The 22,493-nt window shown below is 36.6% G+C and overlaps 1 protein-coding gene across 3 annotated transcripts; it reads right to left on the bottom strand.

The window, feature by feature from the left end:
• Positions 1-1,326: 1,326 nt before the first annotated feature.
• Positions 1,327-20,872, bottom strand: LOC109036663 (uncharacterized). 3 transcript variants are annotated; one of them, XM_019051013.2, is made up of 11 exons: positions 20,542-20,870; positions 17,754-17,826; positions 16,719-16,933; positions 13,327-15,015; positions 11,771-11,926; positions 10,948-11,074; positions 8,832-8,882; positions 8,015-8,298; positions 6,600-6,830; positions 3,863-4,428; positions 1,327-2,500 (listed from the first exon to the last, which is right to left on the bottom strand). In XM_019051013.2, the coding sequence occupies exons 1-10, from the start codon at positions 20,701-20,703 to the stop codon at positions 4,030-4,032; spliced, it is 3,387 nt and encodes a 1,128-aa protein (XP_018906558.2). In that variant the 5' UTR covers positions 20,704-20,870; the 3' UTR covers positions 1,327-2,500; positions 3,863-4,029. The 3 variants fall into 3 exon arrangements, with proteins under 3 accessions (XP_018906558.2, XP_018906559.2, XP_018906560.2); XM_019051014.2 differs by lacking the exon at positions 8,832-8,882 and having other exon boundaries at positions 1,331-2,500; positions 20,542-20,869; XM_019051015.2 differs by lacking the exons at positions 1,327-2,500; positions 3,863-4,428 and having other exon boundaries at positions 6,687-6,830; positions 8,119-8,298; positions 20,542-20,872.
• Between the last annotated feature and the right edge of the window lie 1,621 nt (positions 20,873-22,493).

The following is a 22,493-nucleotide window of genomic DNA, read 5'->3' as shown; positions in this document are numbered from 1 at the left end:
GTTCCGTGTAAAATTTAATGATTTCCACAGCATTCTAATTTTTTCTTTTATATTTTGTGCTTTTACTGTGCTGTAGCATGGTGTATACACGCAATCAAACGCTCAAAATTGGACGTATTTGACTCTAAGAGATCAATGTACAAATTGGTTAAAAATCAAAGATTGCGTGCTTCTTGGTTTTTATTTCTCTGTTATTCATTGTTGTATAGTTCCTTTCAACAAAACTACAACTCATTGAGCTTAATATCGATGCCATCGTTTGGAAAAGGTCGTATTTCAAATATTTACCACGTTTTAAAAATGTAAATGTTATATTAAAATGTAATATTATTTTCATTAAAAAAAGAGAAAAGGTATATGTAAAGTATATTTTATATCGAAAATTTTAAGGATAGAAATAAAATCAAATATTTACCGATGGCAACTTTTTTTGGGGGGGGGGGGGGGGAGTTTTGTGGCTTCTATTCCTTTGTTCAAATTTTTTAGGAATCTACAGCTATCTATGGACAAATGAGGTTATTTTGAGCTTAGTAGGATTTGAAAGAGTAGGAATGTAATATTGGACATTTTTAGGATTTTTAGGAAGTTAGATGGGGAGATAGTAGAAGTAACAGGCCCCTACACCAGCTTTACGCTAAGAGGCTCGACATAGCGACTAATAAGAAGATGATTGACTGAGCCATGGAAAACATACCATGTGAAGATGACAACTTAAAAGAGAATCATGAGAAGAAAGTAACATTTCATTTAAAAAATGAGCTACCATAACAACACCTCCTCTCTTGATTTTCTCGTTTCGGTATTGTCAATATAATTTTACATGCGGACTAAAATGTAACACTTGGACCAAATCACTGTTGCTTATTTTACGTGTGGAAACGAACTACTGGAAAAAACAGGTACGCGGACGAAAAATCGTTGATGGAATGTCCTGAAATCGCTTCCACCCATAACAATGTGATGAGTTGCTTAAGTTTTTACTATTATTGTACTAAGAGCAAATTTGATCCACCATTTCTTTTGACTAAGACTCACCTCTTATTGAACTGATAATTCTTCTTTTCATAGATTTCTGGAAGTTAAAATTGTAACTCTCTTACAATAGGACCGCAAATATTAGAGAAAGACAAAGGTGCATAATGAAGTCCGTGCACTTGCTTTAGGAGTTTGGAAGCTTGAATCTAGACACCTGGTTATAAACTTCTGGAGGTAAAATTTTTATTGATGCACCATTATTCCAACCAACTATTCCTGGATATTCGCAGATGGAACAAAATTTAGCAAATTCTGTTTTCCAGTCAGGGATGGATAAAATATTTCACAATTCAATATTGAATTCAGCACAATCATTCGGAGCTTTAAAAGATCATCTTTCTTTTCCAAAGATAATTTTTTAAACATTTTTTATCTTAGGGTCACAGTACCGATTTTTGATGATTGACTGACACTTCCCTTTTCCAAAAAAAGGCTAAATATTTAAGAATTGCAAACTAAAATTTGTAAAATTGTCAAATGTTTGCCCTGGGCTCTCTACTAGTTAATGACAATATCCAACACGTCTAAGCTTTTTCACATTCATTAACTAACTAAAATTTTGCACTACATGTCTATGATCCAAGCATCAATTAATTAAATGCACTTAAATTCTAAGAATTTTGATGAATAATAACAAGTTGAATTTTTTTTACTCTGCACCAGACGACAGAGAATTTTCTTTATTTTCTTTATAATCAACAATAAAAAAAGGAAGTTTTGTCATTTTTGCAGAAACATTCTTGGATCACATTAGGTAAGATGTGAAGAAGAATACAGAACAATTTACATCACAGTAATGGGGTAAAACGAATTAATAAGTTAAAATAAATCAAAGAAGTTAAAATAAATCAAAGAAGGTAAAATAAATCGAAGAGGAATAAAAGAGAGTTTCTAACGAAAGTCATGTAAAATTATTAAATGAAATACTGCAAGAAAATTTTGTATAAATAATAAAATTGGCAGAGAGATGTCATTGCCCATCATATGACTTGATTACAAAATAATATGGTAACCATGGTTTTCGTTGCTGATCTACACTGAAAATTGTTTCGCTTGATTCAGTGAGAACATTCAATGGCGCAGAGATACTAGAAATTTAGACTTTACAGCTGCTACCTTCAATTGTGATCAAAGAATAACTTTGATCATGTAATTAATTAATTAATATACAAGTTCATCGATTTGCTTGTTTTTGTTAAATCGTGAGGGAGAGATCGGTCGGAACCATTCAAAGAATAATTAATAATTCACAAACATTTTTTATAGAATTTATAAACAGAGACCAAGTTTTATGAAATACCTTTATTGGGGTATATTTCGCCAATCTCAGGATATATTTAATGTAACACACTAACAAAGAAATATTACACTGAGTAATTTGAATCCTGAGAAGAGGAGCAGGAATACATTTGTTTTGGATGTGAAGAGAATTTTTTGACTGCAAACCTTTTCAATTGAAAGATCTCTGTGAAAGGAAGAAAGATGAAAAAAAAAAAAACATTAATGATCAATAATTGAAAGGAAAGGGAAAGAGAGATTAGAAGAAATTGATGAGATGACATGATAAAACTATGAAGTTTCCCTTGTTAATATAGGGCTACATGGTAACACTGTAAGCTTAACCGTCGGGGCTGTCACAGTAGCAATCCATATTCGCTCTTGTCAGCAAGTCTTCCGTCATTACCTTGAGACCTTACAACGTACCATTAGTGTCGGGTGAGGGGTAATGACATTAAACCAGCTACTAAGAGGCAAGAACAGAGGACGTATTCTGGGTTGTCTCTACAACAGCCCCGACCGTTAGGCTTACAGTGTCGTCATGTGGCACTACATTAAGATTCTTATATAATGAAAGTATGGTTTAGTATACTGAAATTTCAAAGGTTGTGGGTTCAATTTTTGCTTCAACAGTCATCAAGAGAATATGAGCACTGAAAAGCGGACTCCCATTTTTTCTTCTTCCCACAAAATAACTCCGTTAAAACCATTGTGTCCATACAGAATAAATATCATTTATCAATAAAGATAGCATGTTGAGATTTTCTTCTTTTTACTAGCAGTTCCTATCCTTATCAAGGAAAAACACATGTTTTAACGACATATTTAAGTCAAACTTACACGGCTTATATTTGCTCAACTACATGATTATTTGAGAGAAAAATTGTTTGATCTAAACAAATAATGTGTAACACTGAATAGCAGTGGTATAATGATATTTCCAAAATGAAGCTTTTGCATGGGTCAAGGATTTGCAATTTAATTACTTTTGTTAATGAAAAATTTTGAGAGAAACATGATGGTGCGACTAGTTATCCCTAAGACAAACTCCGAAGCTAAAAAAAGCTCTTAAAGTTAAGGCCGCAATGGAAGAGGTCCTATGCGCTACACTGAGAATCCATCTTCATGACCAGTCAGACGCTCCATGCACAGTTAGGGAGCAAATACATCAGTAAGGTTGCCATGTTTCCAGCCTTGGAGTCACCGACATAAAGGCAACCCTGTTGATGTAGTTGCTCCAGGCTTGTGCATGGAGGGTTTGACAGGATGTAGGGGTGGACTCTTAGCACAGCGAGAGGGATATTTCCATTACAGCTTCAACTTTAGTAGCTTTTTTGTAGCTAAGAAGTTCATTTCAGGGAATGGAAGTATCACCATAGTATTTCTTGCAAAATTTTAGAACAAGTGCATGAATCACAAATCCCTGGCACACACAAAAGCTCCATTCAATCATTTCTATTTAGCCAAATAGGTACATTGAAGAAAATTTGTTTGCATTCTTTAGGATGCAGGGTAAACATAGAAAAAATCAATTATATAATGAACTTACGTGGAGCACTGAATGAGTGAGAAGATTTGGGGGGGATAATGGACGCGTTCAAAATTAAGTCGAAGTTGATGCTCTTTGTAGGGCCTATGGAACTTCTGATAAGCCAAATTTTCACTCTCCTCATAAGGATACTCTAGGTGTCTCCATCTAATTTTTCTTGATTACTTTCATAATTTGAGGAATTTCTTTTTTTTCGGAGACATATTTTCGATTATTGGATTCCGCACTAAAAGCACTTTTACATCCCTTATACAGTTCTTTGATGAGAAATTGTCTTTCAAACCATTTAAAGTATAATTAACTGGACTAGAATAAAATGTTCTCTGTGGACTGGGAGATTTCTTCACAACCAATTGTTCTAAGATCTCTTTTTGATCTTCATTGAATTCACTTGTCTTAGGAACAAAGGTATTTGTTGCTTCACATTCTGGATTCATACCCAACTTAGTTGATGAGGAATCATCATCATTATTAATTACTTTTAAATCACATTTTATTGTTTCAAAATCTTGATTGGCTGGTCGCTCATTCTTTTGGGTTGCTGATATTAGAAGTTGGCTTCTGGCCTGCGACAGAAAATGAAAAAAGAAAAATTACAAGTAAATATGTCTTGGCAAAAGAGAAAATTTCACGCAAAAAAAAAAAAAAGATATAGAGATACCTTTGGATTGGTTGTTTTTTCTTCTGCATAAGGGCAATTTAAACAGTACATTAAATACCAGAAAAGAATAAACAATGTTGGGCATGGATGAAATAGCTAGCATAATCTTCCAAAATTTGGAAAATTGTCATAAGGCTGTGCTTATGGAAGAATATTCCCATAATTATATAGATAGCAACGGTTGAGTGCTTTCTTCACAAAATCATGCAAAGGCAATTATTGAAATGAAATACTGTGTGCCATGAGAATTTGCCATTGAAGTAAATGATCAAATGTAAAATTTTGCAAGAGACCAGATGGTACCAATCGTTTTCTCGAAAACAAACTCTCAAGCTCAAAAAAACTCTTGAAGTTCAGACCATGATGGCGGGGATCCTTGCCATTATGAAAAGAGTCCACACAAGGTTGCCACAGAATTTTTTTCCCCCCTACTTCAAATAGCCCACAAAGGCTAATCCTGCGCTTTACCATCCATCCTGAAGAACCAGTCCCAGGCAACCATTGTTTGAGACCATCAAATTCGGGTCGCCTGGCCGGGAATCAAACCAGGGACCTCCCAATCAAAGAGCTAGCGCTACAACCACTTCACCATTGGAAAATTTGGAAAATGAATTTGCCTGACACCATTGGTTGGTGGAAGTTCCTCACAATTGAAGATATGCCAGATGGTTAAAAAGATAGAATTAGAAATCATTTTCCGGCAAAATGTGTTGTTTGAAGCGTTAAACCCATTCTAAAAAGCAAATAGAGGTAATATAATCACTGTTCCTTAACATTTTCGTCATTTTCCCTGACTTTTTAAAATTCCCCGGTTTTTCCTGTATCCCCTGGGCAATCCTGGTCCACCTCTACATCCAGTCAAACTCTCCATGCAAAGATAGGGAGTAAATGCAGGGTTGCCACTTGGTGTGGGGCCTCCAAGGGTCAAAATGGTAATTTTCTAGCCCTCAGCCACAGCAACCTCCCTAATATATTCACTCCTTATCTGTACATGGAAAGTTTGAGTGGTTTTAAAGTAGACTCTCATAATAGGGAGGATCCCTTAATTTTGAGAGCTTTTTTCTTGAGCTTACAAGTTTGCTGTAGAGAAAATCAGAGGCACCATCATGTTTCTCGCAAAATTTTGAGGAGGAAAGAGTCCTTAACCATGAATCCTAGTGACATGTAAGAGTTTCGTTAGGAACTAATAAGAATAAGCGTATTTTTGTTAATGATCAGTCAAACAAAAATGGGTGAATCATATCAGTTTTGTATTTTGCTTTGACGCGATCATACTTTTTCGGAACAACATTGGGACTCATCAGACAGATTGAAGGTGAAATTCTTGCGAACGTTGGAGCCAAAATATAATCCTACAAAAAGTAGGGTTTAGAAATTATCTGTTGAAGATGATGGCATCTGACCAGAATCAATTTTGACAGTCTAGCCTGAAATGTTTACCAACCCAAGTATGATCTTGCCGCCAATATTGCGGTATTTTGGCTCAAATTTGGCATCAGCATTTGGATCATCAACGAAAATACGCTTACTATGATTAAATTGACCGAAGCATAAGCTCCTACCAGTACTTATATTTCCAACCTAACCCAGCGTACTGAAACAGGAGCTACAGGTAATAACTCAGCTATAAGAAATAAGTCAGTCATATGTGCCACAGAATCAAGTTCTGATAGTTGCGATGAACAGACTGGCAAAAAATAAGATCATTCCAAACCCTGAGTTTCTACGTTCAATCAAACTGAGATACTGCCCTTCAAAAATTTAGTGATCATTATCATCCTATGCAGTAGTGCATACCATGATTTATTCCACCAGGGTTTCATCAATGATGGAGCTGAAGCAATCACTGCAAACACACGCATCTTGCTCCGATGCTCCTGCACTCTTGCGGTGGATGATGTCAATCAACTAGTTTCTGAGGAAAGATACCTCCATCGATATGAAAATAGAAACTTGACATTTGGACCGATCTTATTATTTTTCCACTTTTCTATGAGCTGTGACGATCAAAACGAGAGAGATCCTGTTTCATGTGTAGCCGACCCATTCCAAAATTATGAAAGAGGTGATACTCACTTTTATATTATGAACAATGGGTGGCGCTGAGAGACTCTCCACAAAGAAAAACATTGATCCATCGGTAAATCTTGAAGTGATTAAATACTTAATCCAATCCGTAGATCTGCGTAGTTTTTTCATGACTGATTTCTTAGGTATGTTGGGAGAACTACATTTATTGTTTGACAAACTACTTGCTTCAACATGAATTACAGCCTTGTTACCACGTAAATAATAAATGTTACAAACCTGTGACAGAGAAAAGGTAGGAAGTTTTTATAAGTAGGACAAAGAAACTGGATTGCCCATCTTGCAGTTGGTAGAGAGGACACCAAATGAGTTTACACACTTTTGGACTGCAACTGAAGATCTACCATCTTGATTCTTGAATATACTTTAAATCCTCAACTGAAGATAGCTAATCTTCTGTTACTCTCTAAAAGTGCATGAACTTACTTGGCGTGGACTCTAATCCTCATGTCTTAAGAAAAAGACAAAGTCAGACAAATAATTAATATCATTAGTATGTAAGTGAGTCATCAGGCAGTGATCCCTAACAGAAAACTTCTTGTTAAGGATCACTGCCTGATGATTCACTAGGAGCAAGACAATAGAACGCATATAAAGATTTTTCAAAAGTAAGGTCTCCATGATTTTTTCAAGTGGAGGAAAGCAAATGATTTTTAAAATTGCTAGGACTTTGGGATTTCTTCTAAAAGAAACAGGATGCTTCCTCCAGTTTTCAAAATATTAAAGTTATTGAGGTTCTATTAGGCATTAGTAAAAACATAAACAAAATCAGCATCAAATGACCTCTATTGATATTGGTTGTTCATGCACCTAAGGCAAAAAAAAAAGGGTTTTAAATTCAACAATGGCATTAGTAATTAGATGTATTCAGGTAAAGGAAACCTACTCATAATAGGTTCCCTATCAAGATGGATTCCTTTTCATGTAAAAGCATCTAATTAATTGTTAACATTAATGACCTTTCCAGAGCTAGTATTTAGTTATTTGATATAATATCTAATTTTCTTTCTGATAAAATTTTTTATCTATCTATTTTCTAATTTTAAGGTCTCGGAACAAGTGAATCTGTAGAAATAAGCAATGGCTGTTTGCAGGGATAATTAGTTCTGAGGATATCCCTTTCTTCCAAGGATCACCACCACAAGCAGTCACGTAGGATAAAGCTCCAACTTCCTTTAAATAGTTTGATTGGTTAATCGAATAGATAAGGGAAGTCACAGTTTCAAAGTACATACACAACACCATGTAATACCATCGTAGATTTAAAGTTTTTAGTTTTATATTTTCATTGCTAATATCTCTCAATTTACACATCATGATACATCTGATTACACTGAATATTTGCGAATTCAGTCCAAGTAAAGCATCCTTAATATAAAATGGGAAAATGGTCACTTCCTTACCTTGCATTTAAGGTTGAGGAGTTGATCAAAATTGAGAGCAGATGAGTCAAAGACAAAGAGTTCTGAGCATATCAAATGCTCAGGTTCATTGGTTGAAAAATTACCTCCTAATTTTTCAATGGTTGTCTCATGACAAAAATTCCGTTTCCCCTCACAGTCATTTTCAATATCAGTGAAATCATCATCAGAAACCTCGCCGAACACTTCCAGCATTTGTGCTCTTACTTCCGTTTTTATTTGCTTTTGCCACTGAGATATTTTTGAGAATCTTACAGAATCTCCATCTGAAATTGGATGCGGGGGAAAATATAGATATTTATTTGCTTGAGCAGCTTGAATGAAAAGATGATAAGAATTAGAATTAACACATAAAGCTACAAAAATGCGGTTTAAAGAAAGGCAGTAAGCTATAAAGAAATTTGTAGACAAAACCGATGCAGATGCAAGATGCAAGATGCCAGAAAAATGATGCATAAAATGAACGTAGGCATTAGGTCAAGCAAGTTCCACTAAGGACGAGCTAAATACAAGAGGGATGGCAAAATGTATTAGGAATTTAAAATTGTCTCTTATTTTAGGGTGTTGGAAGTTCTTCCCAATAGTTTTTCATGGGAACAATTTAATTTCTGTTGCATTAAGTCAGGCCAGGAAAATTTAAAATTTTCTCATTTGTGTAGCATTTCTCTACTGAAAACTGGAGTCTTGCTATTTATGTTTAAACAAGTTGACTCTATATTAAAAGGTTTGGAGGTTTATAAAATTTTCCATTTTTCTCGGTATTAGAGCTTAAATTCCTATGCAGACTAAATGTACTTACAATCATTACAGAGAGAGAACTGGGCTTTCAATAGATTTGCCAATATGGGATCTATTCAGAAAAATAGCGGAGAAAAGAGTTAGTACAGCGTAGTATGAAAAGTTCACTTTAGGGTTAGAGAGGATTGAAAATTCACAATACATATTTGGTAAAAAGTTCATTTGGGTGGGGTCTGTGGTCAACACTTATCTTCCCTCCCACTTGACGACTCACACAATTATTAGGCCACTGATGTCTTTCTTTGGTGTGGGGAGCCTTTGCTGCAGGACTCCACCGAGAAAAAGAGAAGGCGGTTGCTTTTAAATAATTGTTTTACATGACATCACAATCCTAAACAAAGAGAAAGTTTTCTCTCCTCTTCAAACAACAATTAATTTACTTCCGCTTTCATATTCACTTCCTTTTTATTGATCCTCTCAACATTGTCTGTTCTTGGTGGTGTAGACAAGTCATAACACAACTTGACCTGCAACCACCTTCTATTTGTCTCCATGGAATCTACAGGATGGTCCAAGGTTTAACCAGCAGGATTTCAGGGGGCAATTCTTTTGGTCAAAAGATATTTTTTCTCCTTTAAACGTGGGTTCTAAAGTTAATTCCTACATTAAACTTTAAGGGACAGTTTTGTGTTGATCGTCATGAATATTTGTTGTAAGAGGTAATTTTTTGTGCCAAATTTAAATTATAGAGAGTTAAATTTTTGGGGGGAAATCAGTTTAAAAGCTTCAAATTCTGTATTCACACGAGGGGGATTGCAGTTTAGACCATAGATTAAGATACAACGTGAAAAAGTACAACAAAGCAGTCTTCCGAACTTTTTTTTCCATGACTAAGCATTACCAAGATACTCAGCGTTGAAGTTCAGCTATGCCCCTTCAAAACGAGCGATGTGCTAGTTGATTTGGGCTTGAGGACAGTCAGGATGTGTGTCAGCCGCTACATAATTTTTCTTGATTTTTTATCGCACGTAGTTCTCCTTCTACAGAAATCATGACTCGACAATACTTAGCAATTTTTTCCCCTGTCTCTTAATTCACTTAGTCCTAACTTCACATCTTATCTTTAACTGATTCATTGGTTCATTCAAGAAGCAGGAAAAAGGAGAAAAAGAAAAATTGCCCAGCGTTGGAAAGTCATGATTTCTGGATAAGAGGACTATTAAGTAAAAAAGATCAGGGGAATTTACATACAGGCCGACACTCACTCAGTCTATCTAATAGCTTAAATCAAGCAGCACAGCGTCCCTTTATAGGGAGACTCCCCCAAAAACTTACGCATATCATTAATCACCTAAAATTTGGTTTTGGCAATAAAAATTACTACTAGCTACAAATTTTTATGACAGTCAATCCAAAGTTGTCCCTAAAATTTGAAAAACTGATATATTTTTAAGAATTTGTGTGGTTGTAGCACCGAAGAGTTTAACTTTAGTACTACTACTCATGTTTGTAGAGGAATAAAAAAAACTTATTTTGACTTGAAGAATTCCCCCTAAAATGCTGCGACTAAACCTGGGAACCCTATGCAACTACCTTTAATTAATTGATAATATAAGCATTAATTTCCTTGAGCAAAAAACACGAACAACCCACTGTTAAGTTAGTTAGTTGATTTATATCCATAAAAATAGAGGGTATATACAGAAAATTGAAAACCTCAGAAAAAAAAGAAGAAGAAGAAGAAAAATCAGCAAATTGAATACTAACTAAAGTTAAAACTGTTCTTAAAAGGTACAAAATTCCCAAAGAGAGATACAGGAATTTTGTGAGGTTTACATAGATGTACAGATTTTCATTAGGTTTGATGCTTTCTTGTGCTGTAAAGTAATAATTTGTTTTGTGACAATCGCCTACGCCCTCACAATTTGTGACCTCTTTACTTTTTTTCTGATTTTGCTTCTTGCCATAATGTAAAACCATAAATTATCAAAAGCTAGCTTATGAGCGTGAAGGAAAGCAAAGTCTAAAGATTTAAACGGAGGAAACAAAAAAATTCCAAGTCAGAGAAAAAATTATCAAAACATAAAAGTAATAAAGGCTCTATTAAGTTCTTTCGGAAGGCTCTATTAAGTTCTTCTAGAAGGCAAATATATTGAAAAAAATTAACATTGAAGTACCTGCAAAAGTGCAATGTCTAATTAGGCTGAAGCCTCCAGAACTTGAGACTTCCTCTGGACTTTTGTAGATGCCAACATCATCACCAGAAAATACCTTTCCTATTAGTTTACCATCCACCGAACTTATCTGTAATGTTTTTGAGCAGTTTGGCCAGGATTAGTTGAGTGTACAAGAAAATAATAAACTAACAAAATGAAACATATATCAAAGTAAGGCTGTATCAATACTTCATGCACGAATATTCAAACATCCCACATTACTCTTCCCTCTCCCTCCTTCACTAAAACTTTTCTTCTGAGTGGGCTGAAAGAAAAACAAAAAAACATGAGATATTCTCAGTTAGAGTCCACGCCAAATAAGTTCATACACTTTCTGAGTGCGACAAAATATCAGCTATCTTCAGATTGGCATTGAAAGTAAACAAAAGAATTAAGGCGTTGCATCCTCTGTCATACTCTAAAACTCCGTGAATTTATTTGACTTGGACTTAAAAATGAGCAATTTTTGGGCACGGCCAAAATTTAAGAATTAAATCAATAAACATTCACCAAATCAGAGATCAATAAGATCAAATTGAACAGGCAGTTAGAAAACAATATAGATGGCAAAAGATTGAAGAAGAGCGAATTTTTTTACAGCATTTTGTTGCTGAGCAAAGTTTCATAACTGTAATCCTCAAATTATCTTATGATGAGTTCTTACAATGCATGCATATATTTATTAAAGAAGTGACAGAATAATTTCTTCCAGGTTTATAATAATTCGCAAGTTATGTTAATTTTAGTTTTTTCATTGTTTGAGAGAGTACTTTAACATACTTACATGTATATTCATAAATCTTGCGATATCATCCTTTTTCAGCAAAGGCTTCAGTTCAACATGAGTTACTATTGTAATATCCATTACATCAGGAAATATGCTCTCATCCGTCACGCAAACTGACACCAGTGCAGTACAAGAGTTACATAAAACTGGTGTCTGAAACAGGACAGAAAAAGAAAATTCACTTGTTAGACTTTCATTCGGTAAAGCAAAAGATAATACATTGGCTGATACAGATATACATACTTATTTTTTAATTTTATTTAGGATTATCAAAAGAGGGAGCAGTAGGTGTACTTGCAAGTAACAGACTTGGCAATGGTGACATATATTACATTATGGATTTTATATCCCTTTCTCTATCCTCTGAAATGATAACATGAGGCAATGTATAGCAAAAACCAGTATATGATGCTTAAGTTAATTGTACAGGGATGATTGAGTGATTTTTTGAGTAGATGCAAGGAGCAAATTTATCTGTTTCTAGCGAAGAATCGGCAAATTATTACAACTCACTACACTACACCTGCATAAACTGTTAACAAATGTACACAACAGTCGTAATAAATTTCGAGGACATACCAGTTATTTTGAAACAATGTTGCAAAAACATTGCCAAATTTTCACATAACTGGTAAAGTTACTATGGTAACGATGCGAAAATCTATGAATGAATGAATGAATTGGTATTGCAAAAACTATGGATGAATTTCTGCCGCGCCTGTTGATTTTTGTGAAGTAACGTCTTTTGAGGCTTCTAATTGTTTTTCCATTGGAATTCATGAGGGACCAGAGAGGACCTTGCTCCCCATAGAATTTGAGATGGTGTCATCTGGCCCTCCCAAAAAAATCTGAACATCAGATAATAACCTCAAACTAGGTAGATTTTCTCGATTCATTGCATAATACAATGGGGAAAAAGAAAAAAGTTTGAAATGTTTTTAAAGGATTATGCGTGGATTTGAGCCTTCAGTTGGCGCAAGAATAGTCTTAAAATGCACCCGAGAGAAAACTTTCCAAGCAAAACCTGCTTACATTTCCTTATACCCTTGTCTTGTACTGAGAAGACTCAGACCCCTCATGAAAAAGCGGTGGACAAGCTACCCCCAGAAAATTTCTCTGGCTACAGCTATTGCTTTTTTGTGCTTCTTGAAAAATATTTGCTTGGACATGAATAAAACAAAGAGGCAATGGAGAACAGAAGAGTTTTTAGAAATATTCGCAAAAAGGGCGGAAGCCACGATGAGAAGCTGCTCGAGACACGAATGCACAAAAAAAAAAAAAAAAAAAAAAACACTGCTGAGACTCCACCCAGCATTTCAGCATTACCAATTCATTAATGCCAATTTAACAATTTAAAGCCAAATGTTTTCAAGCTGTATATTTGGTAAGAGAAAATTGTTTTAAAACAACCGTGGAATGTTGCCACGGATCCCTTATACAAACTGTCATAACTTCGTCAATTTATGTTCAAATAAGTAAATTTCTGCAGAATTGATTCTTGTCTACTTTCGAATGAAACCAGGATCATTTTGGGATATCTTATGTATACTTACTTTTATAGCTTGAATTACAACGACTGAATGAATAACTTCTCCTTCTTTGATATGAGCTAACTGCTTGAAATCGAATGGATACCGAGGAGTCAAGGAACAATCATTTGACGTTACTTCTCCGTTCTGATGACCGTCATGTACAATCGTGTCTGTTATTCTTGGTGGGCACTCATTAGTTTTGTTGCAATTGGTTTCTAGCCTTGTTTGTTCATTTTGTGAAGTGCTGTTTTTGTTTTTTCCTAGAGAGCTAGCTGAATTAGTATGATGAGTTTTTGACTGATCATGCTGTTTCGATTGAGTTTGTAAAGGTTGTTGGCACACCTGAGCACCAATTAAGATTGACTCTATTGCTTCAGAATCAAGGTTAACAGAGCACGGCACTGGAGCATCTAATGAGCTAATGCCAGGTTGAGGATTTCTTAGCAATACTTTAGAAGAAGGCACAGAAAATGGAGACAACTCAGTATCAAGAGTTTTTCGGCGACCGTGGTTTCTGGACTGGCTTTCTACAGGTAGTTGTGTCGCATGGATATCTGCTGGGATGTTTTCAATTGCTGTAGCGCTAAGGTCAGCTGAACAAGAAGCTGAAGTATTTGATAAGTCAACAGAAGATTGAACATCATTGGTCAATTTATCTTTGGTAGAAGTTATCAAAGAAATTTTTGAAGAGAAATTTTGTTTCAAATGATGATTTCCTGAGCGATCATGATTTTTATTTATCTGAATATCAGTCAAGGTATTTTGGGCAACTTCAGACCGGCAATCAACTGGGCTAGAAAATGAAATATTTGATAAACCAACAGAGGGTTGAACATCACTACACAATACTTCCTTGGGAGAAACAACAGACCCTAAGCTACAAGTTTCTACCACTGACTGAGTTCCAACCATTTGCCTGGACACCTGAACATCTACTGAGATGTCCTCAATTACTTTAGAACTACAATCAACATTGCAAGACACTGGGGTATTCGATGAGTCAATGCCAGGTTGGATGTTAGTTGGCAATATTTTAGAAGAAGGCACAGGAGATAAAACTGACTCTGTATTAGGAGTTTTTTGGCGATTATTATTTTCGGATAGCTCCAAAACTAGTTGAGCCTCATGAATTTCTGCTGGAGTGTTCTCGGTTGTTTCAGGGCTAAAGTAAGCTGAGGTATTTGATGATCCAATGGAAGAATGACAATTATTTGACGATGTCTCTTTGGGAGAAAGCTTTGGAACTGGTTTTAAATGATGATTTTGCAAGCAATCATGATTTTTGGGCTGAGTCCCTACTAATTCTGGATATGATTGTAAATCAGTCAAGGTTTTGTCGGCTATTTTAGACCTGAGATCAACTGAAGTAGAATTTTGAGTACTTGATGAACCAACAGACTGTTGAACACTATCAGGCAGTACTTTTTTGGAAAAAGTCACGGAGGAATTAACAGACTCTGTACTTAGAGTTTCTGTGAAATTCTGATTCGTTGGCTGCAATCGAACGCTGCAATCTGTTGCGGTGTTCTCAACTGTTTCTGAACTTAACCCTTTCTCCAAAGAAGCTGAAGTTCTTGATGAGCCACATCCTTGTGATTTACTTGATAATAATTTCTTGGCGGGAGGAGGATCAAGGTCTTTGTCAACTTCATCTTCCGGAAAGTGATGTTTGTTCTTTATTAAATTACGCCGGACAAAGTTACATTGAACCTAAACAAAAAGAGAGAAGGGTGTAAAGAAAAAGGCAGATACAAAGGGAAGATGATTTCATAAATATGTGGAGAAGAGAAAGATCAGACAAAGTAATTCAGATGACCGTCCGAAGTCTGCAGATGGAATTACAGCAAAGGCCATCCAGCAAAACAGATAACCAAAGGAGAATTTGCAAACTCTCGTGTGTTGCGCCTTCATCGTATTAATTAGTCTGGCGACCATGTGGTCAATCCTCTTTGTTTACCTTTGTTGACATTGATCCTAGAGATAACTGAAGCCAAGTATACTTATGGATATCACAATCATATAATGTTTGATGATGGATATCTTGATGGATAAAGATTCCATTCCATACTCTCGACTCGTTTTGTTTGCATCAATTAATGATGCATATACCATTTTTATTCCTAACTTCTTCATTAAGATGTCCGACAACTTAGGAGCCAATCCTTTGTCCGATTTTACCATTCAAATACCCTACATGATAGCAAAGAGTGCAGTAAGTGTCAAATTTTCGAAATCGAGTTTTATAGAGAAACCCTTCAAAATTCGTCTAGACTCTTTTAAATGAAATCACTGAAATAGCTAAAACAGGAAAATTCATCTTAATTGTATCAAAACGAGACATATGAGAAAGCTGTAAGTGCACAAAACATGATGTAGTTTTTGGCAAGACAGCAATGAGTGACAATATTTCTCCAAAGAGCCAATGATAACAGTGCTTCCGAGTAAAGTGCCGCCCTCTCCTGTGAATTTCTAACCTGAAGATGTGTTTTTTGTGTCTCCAAAACGCAACTATGAAAGCATGCAGAGGATAGCGCTTACGGCTGTCTTGCCTAACAATAACTACCATGAAAATGACAAATACCCATTTTATGTAATGGAAATAAAATCAGTCCGTTTTGAATCATCCAAATGATTTCTAGGAGTCTTTCGGATGATTAGTGGCAATTTGAGAAAGAAAGGAGGCTTCTTTCAATAAAATTTTCCGGTCAGAAGCTTCTGAGCCCGATTTCTCGAAACTTCAGTTTTGCACTTACTGCATGCTCTCTTTGCTATCACAGCAGAATGATCTCCCTTGTCCTTCTCACCCTAAGAACCTCATCATTAAGTTGCTTGAAGAACTGGTCTTCACCCTGATAGAAGCATCATCATTCACACCATATACCCCTGACAAGACAAGTTTATGATCACACTCTATAACATGCATCCTGATGCATCACTAGTCCACTACTTCCAAGTACTGATAGATAAATGTAAACTCTTCAGAATAAGTATGGCAACGCCCTGTTAAGCGCATTGATCTTAACTGACATCTTTATAGAATGGGTCATAGCAATCAAGGTTTTCCAACCCTGTAACTTTCTTTTCAGACTTTTTCAATACGGCAACTTCCACATTATAATTTGTTTTATCTCCAATACAACTTCTGGCAAATTATTAGGGATTAGGGTGTTCAAAAAGTTTTGCTTATTTCCAGGTTTTAAGCAAACAAAAGCAGCAATTGATTTTTGGTTTGTGTGTGCTTAAAGTAGACATAATTACCAATATTTCAAGACCAAGAACAGCTCTCTAGCTCAAAAAATGACAGAGGTGCAGGGTTTTGAAAATGACATGCAGCGTGACCGCCTCCAGGATTTTTACCTATGTTTACCTCAATTTTGTGAGGCTGTGTTGGTAGTAAGCAAAAAAAATCTCACCTGTTGATAGAGCCACATGGAAGATGACGCCTTGTTTTTGTCATGAAATATTATTTGTTTTCTGTAAACTTTTAAACTGGACCACTCCAGTGCGGGATGAGGAGAGAGACGAGGATTCAAGAACGCAACCAAATCCATCTCTTTCACACCTGCCTCTTCGGCTTCCTTTGCACAGGCATTCAGGAGTATTACACGGAATAAATTGTTAGAATTTGCTGAAACATTGATCAAATGAACATTTAATTGGTAAACCGATCAAATGGCTGAGCAGCTGACGAGATAACTTAGGGGGTAAAAACTTCACGACCACCCGACTGACGGATCACAGTCAGTGGCATGCAAATATGGGAAGACTTTGAAAACAGATTTTGGAAATGGGAAGTCCAACTTCCTTCAACTTAAAAATGGTAATTTTTATGTAAAATTGCATTTGTTTGCATATAAAGAGCAAAAACAGGGGGGGGGAGCCGCAAACTAGGCAAAAAGAGTAAGTAAGTGGATAGGTAAACTTTCAACAACAAATGGGTGCAGGAGGGGCACTTCAGAGGTGCGAAGGGGTAAAGTGTCAAGAGTCTCCCCTATTTTATATTTTAGTGGGGCAACTATTGGTCAATTTTTCTGGAATTGTTTCTTGAAAACACCATGAAATCATAAAGACTTTTCGATAAAAGTTTGCTTACTTAACACTCAGTTTGCAGTCGCAAAAAACGATGCGCATGCGCTTTGCATTTGTCCCTTTAACTAAAAACTTGGACTGAAATGTTACCAAAAATCTTCCTAGAATCAAACAACATATATTTAGGAATGATACTATCCAATAGAAATTACATAGCAGCATGGCAAACAGAAACTACAGCTCCCGATCCCTGACCGCACCCTTTAAGTTAAAAGACTTTCAGGGTGCAACAGAGGTACATTGTCTCCACTGATGCATTGAAAAGAGATGCAAGCATCAAGAGAGCAGCTTTTATGTTTTGATCTAAAAGTCAATCAACATATTTCGCAGTGAATCTACAGGAAGAGAAAGAATCTTACCATCTTGCACATATAAAACTTTGCTGCACATACTCGTCCTTTGAATAAGATCATGCGCAGTATGGATATGTCCCTGAAACACATCAAAATGGTAAAAGGTAAGTTGGTGGGAGAGATTATTTTTCTTCCATTTACAATCAACTATTTAACTTTACTTACTTAACACAACAGTAACAGAAACATATCGACGGTGAAAGTCGGCAATCACATAACTCGTTTGCGGTGTCTGAAAATCTCCGCCTGTGCGTCATTTTTTTAAATGAGAACAAATTGACATTATTTCTTGAAGTTTTTGAAGAATTTCTTCGAATTGAGGAGAAAAATCATGACAGTTTTAAAGAATTGCCGTTGAGTAGTTTTCCATTTAAAAAATAAAGTATGACAGGAAGTCTGCGACGTCGCAAACCGAGTTATGTGATTGCCGACTTGCACCGTCGATATGTAGTTGATAACCAATGGGCCAATCATTGATTTAACATTTGAGAACTTCAGAAAGACAGCCATGGCAACATTTAAAGGCTTTTTTTTATCCGCGGAACGCATGGAACGCGTTGGTAGCGGTTCGGGCTGGTTCAACCGGCCTAACCGTGGCCCCAACCAACCTCAACCCACCTTGGAAGAGCGGTCCAAGCACATGGAACACATGGAACACGCCAGTGGAACGGGATAAAAAAGTGATGCGTTCACAGTTCCTCTGCGGTTCGGATAAAAAAAAAGCCCTTTATGTTCCTGACAACCAGTAACCAAGTCAACTCATTGGAGTACCGATGTTAAGGTAAAGTCCCACATCATTTTACTTAAGTGGTCACCATTAATGAGACCATTTTTTATTAGACTCTTCATAAAAATATGGTCGTCTAGGTAAAGTCCTTTAGAAATTTAGTTGAATGGCCACTGAAACTAACAAATTTTTCAAATTATAACCAATGACCATTTAGAAATTCTTCTGAGGTGCATTGTTGCCAAATTTCAACCTATATCTCTGGACTGTACATCCAAATGTAGGGATCAGTGCACTCTCAATTTTGTCAGTACCACCCTATACACTCTCCTCACTTGATAAATAAAAGTGATTTGAAAGAAAATAGGTTTCTGTACTCCAAGAAAATGTTATTCTTAAAATGAATTTCAGAAACAGAATTAGAGGCGGCAGTTCTACAAATAGAAAATGAATCTATAAAATAGGTAAGCTTTTTTAGTTTCTATCTCCTTCATAAGTTATCAGACCAGCTTTGAAACTCACAGGCGCCAACGTGCCAAATGCGCCCAAGAAATCGGTGCTGGCGCCTAAAAAATGAAGGCTCTGCGTCAACGTGACCCCTAAAAATTGCCCCCCTCCTCCCCGTTAAAAAGAAAATCCTAATTTTTCTGTTTGACGATTTTTTTAAAATTCGACGCACGGCACCAGATTCCAACTTTTCACTACATGCGCCGTAATATATAGGCAAACAGTCAATTTGGCCCCTAAAAATCGAGCTTGATGAGTCTAATGGCTCCCAAAACTCGACGGTTAGTTTCGAATGCTGTATCAGACTTTAAAGGAGAGAGCAACCTTAAAAACAAGCTTGGCTAAATCGACGAAGAAAAGTGTGCAATGAACGATGCCAAAATCCGTTTAAATATCTCCATTCGTTGAGCTGCTGATGCGAAAAAACAGCTGTGTGCGTGACATCATAAGCTCCGTCTTGTGTTTCGCAGTCTGCGCTCTCTATACTGTCTCCAGTGTCAAGTGGCCAACGCGTGTTCGCAAAAATTTATTAGTTCGCCCCGATTTCGCTCGTTTCTGGCCGACTCTTTTTTCTTTGCTTCCGTGTGACTATTAGGACAACTTTGCGGCGCCAGACAGGGAACGCGCCAGGCCTCGAGTTGTGTGCAAGTGAACCGCAGTCGCACCAGGAACGCATGACGTCACCAGTCAGACTTACAATCTTTCATATCTCTGCCGATTTTGCAAATTTTTCATTCGGGACAGAGCCATGTTGCTTCTTAGACCTTCCCGCTTCAGTTTTTAATACTATCTCATTTTCAATTTTAGGGTTGCCATCCCCTTTAACCCATTCGCCTCACATGACGAGTTTACTCGTCAGCGGGCGCCTAGGACATTATCTCAGCTGACGAGTTACTTTGCGCCATTTTCGCCATTTCGACGCTTGAGATGCCATCTATCGGAAAAGTGAAAAAACACTGCCAAAAAAATCGCATAGCAACGCCAATAGATGCTGCGAATCAACTCGTCAACTGAGATATGTCCCGCACACGCGCTGACGAGTATACTCGTCAAACGAGGTGAATGGGTTAAATCAGGTGATAATTTGATGCCTTGAAAGTGAACTCCTAATACATTTAGTTTTGAGGCCACACTTTAATCTACAGCTTACATTCTCTGCTGTCATCTTTCTAAAGTTTAGCAAACAACTGTCAATGTCTTTTCCTCCAGTTTTTGGTTCTATGCAGTTCACAGGCAATTATACATATACGTAATTATACGTATATGGGTATGTTGACATAGCTACTGGTTGCGTCGCCAAACAGAAATGTAAGGGACCGTTAGGAATAGGATCACCCTATGCCAATTGCTCACTGGATAAAGGAACTGGAGCAATCTTTGAGTAGTTAGATGCGGAATCTGAGGTCAGCCCCCTCAAATTTCACTTTTCATGGCATGGAACATGTTCAATCTCATGGCATGGAACATGTTCAATCAGTATTTTTTGTGAGTTTTGTTTTTGTCAAGCTTGGGCAGTTGAGCTACTCTGATAATGCAATAGATAAGTGAATCTATACTTACGACTATTAAAAAATTGGCTCCATAAGCACAGTTGATCGGTCGGACACAAATGGGTTGCTCCAAAGACTGCTGAGCTGCATTGAAAATAATTGATAAGTCACTGGATGAAGCATCAACATTGTGAATCTTCTGGAGGGTCATGATTACTACATGCAATGACATCAAACACCACTACATTCTGCCTGTAACCACTTCAAACTTAAAAAGCAATTTCGTATTTCGTTCAATCGGTTTTTTCTTTCTTTGTTTACCTTTTTCTCAGTCCCGGCACGCAAGGGGCAAAATCGCAGGATGAATGAGGAGTGAGGACAAAACAGAACAGAGGAGGAGGAGGGGAGGAGGGAAGGCAGCCATCTCCTGAACCTGATTCGGTCCAATGAGAACTATGAGAACTTGCTTACAGTGCAGTTTGAGTGCAACAGTGCAGTTAAGTTTTTAATTACGCACGCTGCGGCAACGCCGCGACGGCTTTTTTGATAAACGTGGATCTTCATCTTTCGCGCATGCTTTCTCGGTTTGATCTGTAATTCTGTAGATTTCAAATTTTGATTTATAGATGGATTGTAGTACCTACTTAGAGAAAATCAAAAGTCCAGTCTGTGTCATTGAAGAATAATCGAACCAAAAATAATTTTCCAAAATCTTACAGCAAAACTAAAAGCCGTGTTTCCAATTGACCATCGATGACAATTCGTTGAAATTGCAGTTGCAATATGGAAATGTATTTTTGACTTTATTGAAGATTTAGGAGGATGATTTTTGGCTCAAACATTCCTTAATGATTGATCTAATGACTGAAATTTCGATTTCCACAAGCTGACCCACCAAAATGGTTAAAATTTAAATTATATCGATCGTAGGTATGTCAGAATGCATCATGCAAAACCCAAAGAGCCACCCTGATTGAGGCATTGGGTGCAGAGAGGACATTTTATGGTTGCGGCGTTTCAGACTCTCTACTGCTAATTAATATTCTAGAGAGGAAACTAGGGGTGAATTTCCTGAAATTTTTAGTCTTCATCATTGTAGAATCATAAAGAAAATTCAGTAAAAGTATGGACAAATTCCATGCATTTGCTTTAATTAGGTAGGTATTATGGTAGGGTAGCCTGGGGTTAAGTGGGCACGGCGGGTTAACTCAGAGACAAATAGAGACCGAGCACGCCCTATTCCACCAATGTATTTTGAGTGAGGCACATCTAATTCTCGCGGATTCAACAAAACAACGGTCATCATTTTTCTGATTTCGCCTAAAGTTGACTGGTGCTAGTCGCATCTGGTGAGCTTTTGGCAATATGGCGATTTGTTTACATTCTTCCTTATCACTTGCAAAACGGAAAAATTTTCCAATTTTTCCTTTGAAACTCTCCGAATTTGTCATAAAATGACTTTTTACCAAGTAAATAATTAATTCACCCCTTCTACTCAACATTTGTGATACTTTCGGTGGTTTCACTTCTTGCAGTGAGAAACAGATTCCTCGAGACAGCCTGGTCCTCAGATTGTTCAACTTCCATATGGATAATTATTTTAGCAATCGAAATGTTCTTTGACTGTAAATGGTGTATAATTTTTTCAAGATAATTCTCTGTAAATAATTCTGTTTCCAAATCCTATCCCGAAGCCTGATGTAATGCATTGAATGCGGAGCATTTCGACTGAAGAGTCGATATGTGTCTTTAAGGAGCTGTGTAAATGAAACGGTTGGATAAGCCTGTAAGCAGTACAATTTCTTTTGTGTGTGAAAAGTAACTGAATGTCCAGAATTCTAACATCTGACCGTATCTCAAGTACCTGAAGGAAATGTTGGTCAGGTCAGAGTTTGTGAATCCTTGGCAGCAGTTACTGAAATTCTCCTACGTACTTAACAACTTTGCTCATTAAAGTTTGGTAAGTGAGAAATGTAAACCAACAATAAGTACTGCGCGGTTTGAATCTTCGCCTGTTTTCGT

This window comes from Bemisia tabaci, chromosome 5, assembly GCF_918797505.1.
Source record: "Bemisia tabaci chromosome 5, PGI_BMITA_v3".
Classification (NCBI taxonomy): Eukaryota; Metazoa; Arthropoda; class Insecta; order Hemiptera; family Aleyrodidae; genus Bemisia; species Bemisia tabaci.
The sequence above is the reverse complement of the archived record's forward strand: the minus strand, read 5'-3'. Positions and strand labels throughout refer to the sequence as shown.

Coding starts and splice junctions, on each gene's coding strand:
- LOC109036663 (XM_019051013.2), bottom strand. CDS start 20,703: ATGTCATTGCATGTAGTAATCATGACCCTCCAGAAGATTCACAATGTT. Junction 16,934..17,753: donor AGTTTTATATGTGCAAGATG/GTAAGATTCTTT, acceptor TCAATGTTTCAG/CAAATTCTAACAATTTATTC. Junction 8,299..8,831: donor GTTCTCTCTCTGTAATGATT/GTAAGTACATTT, acceptor ATCCAATTTCAG/ATGGAGATTCTGTAAGATTC.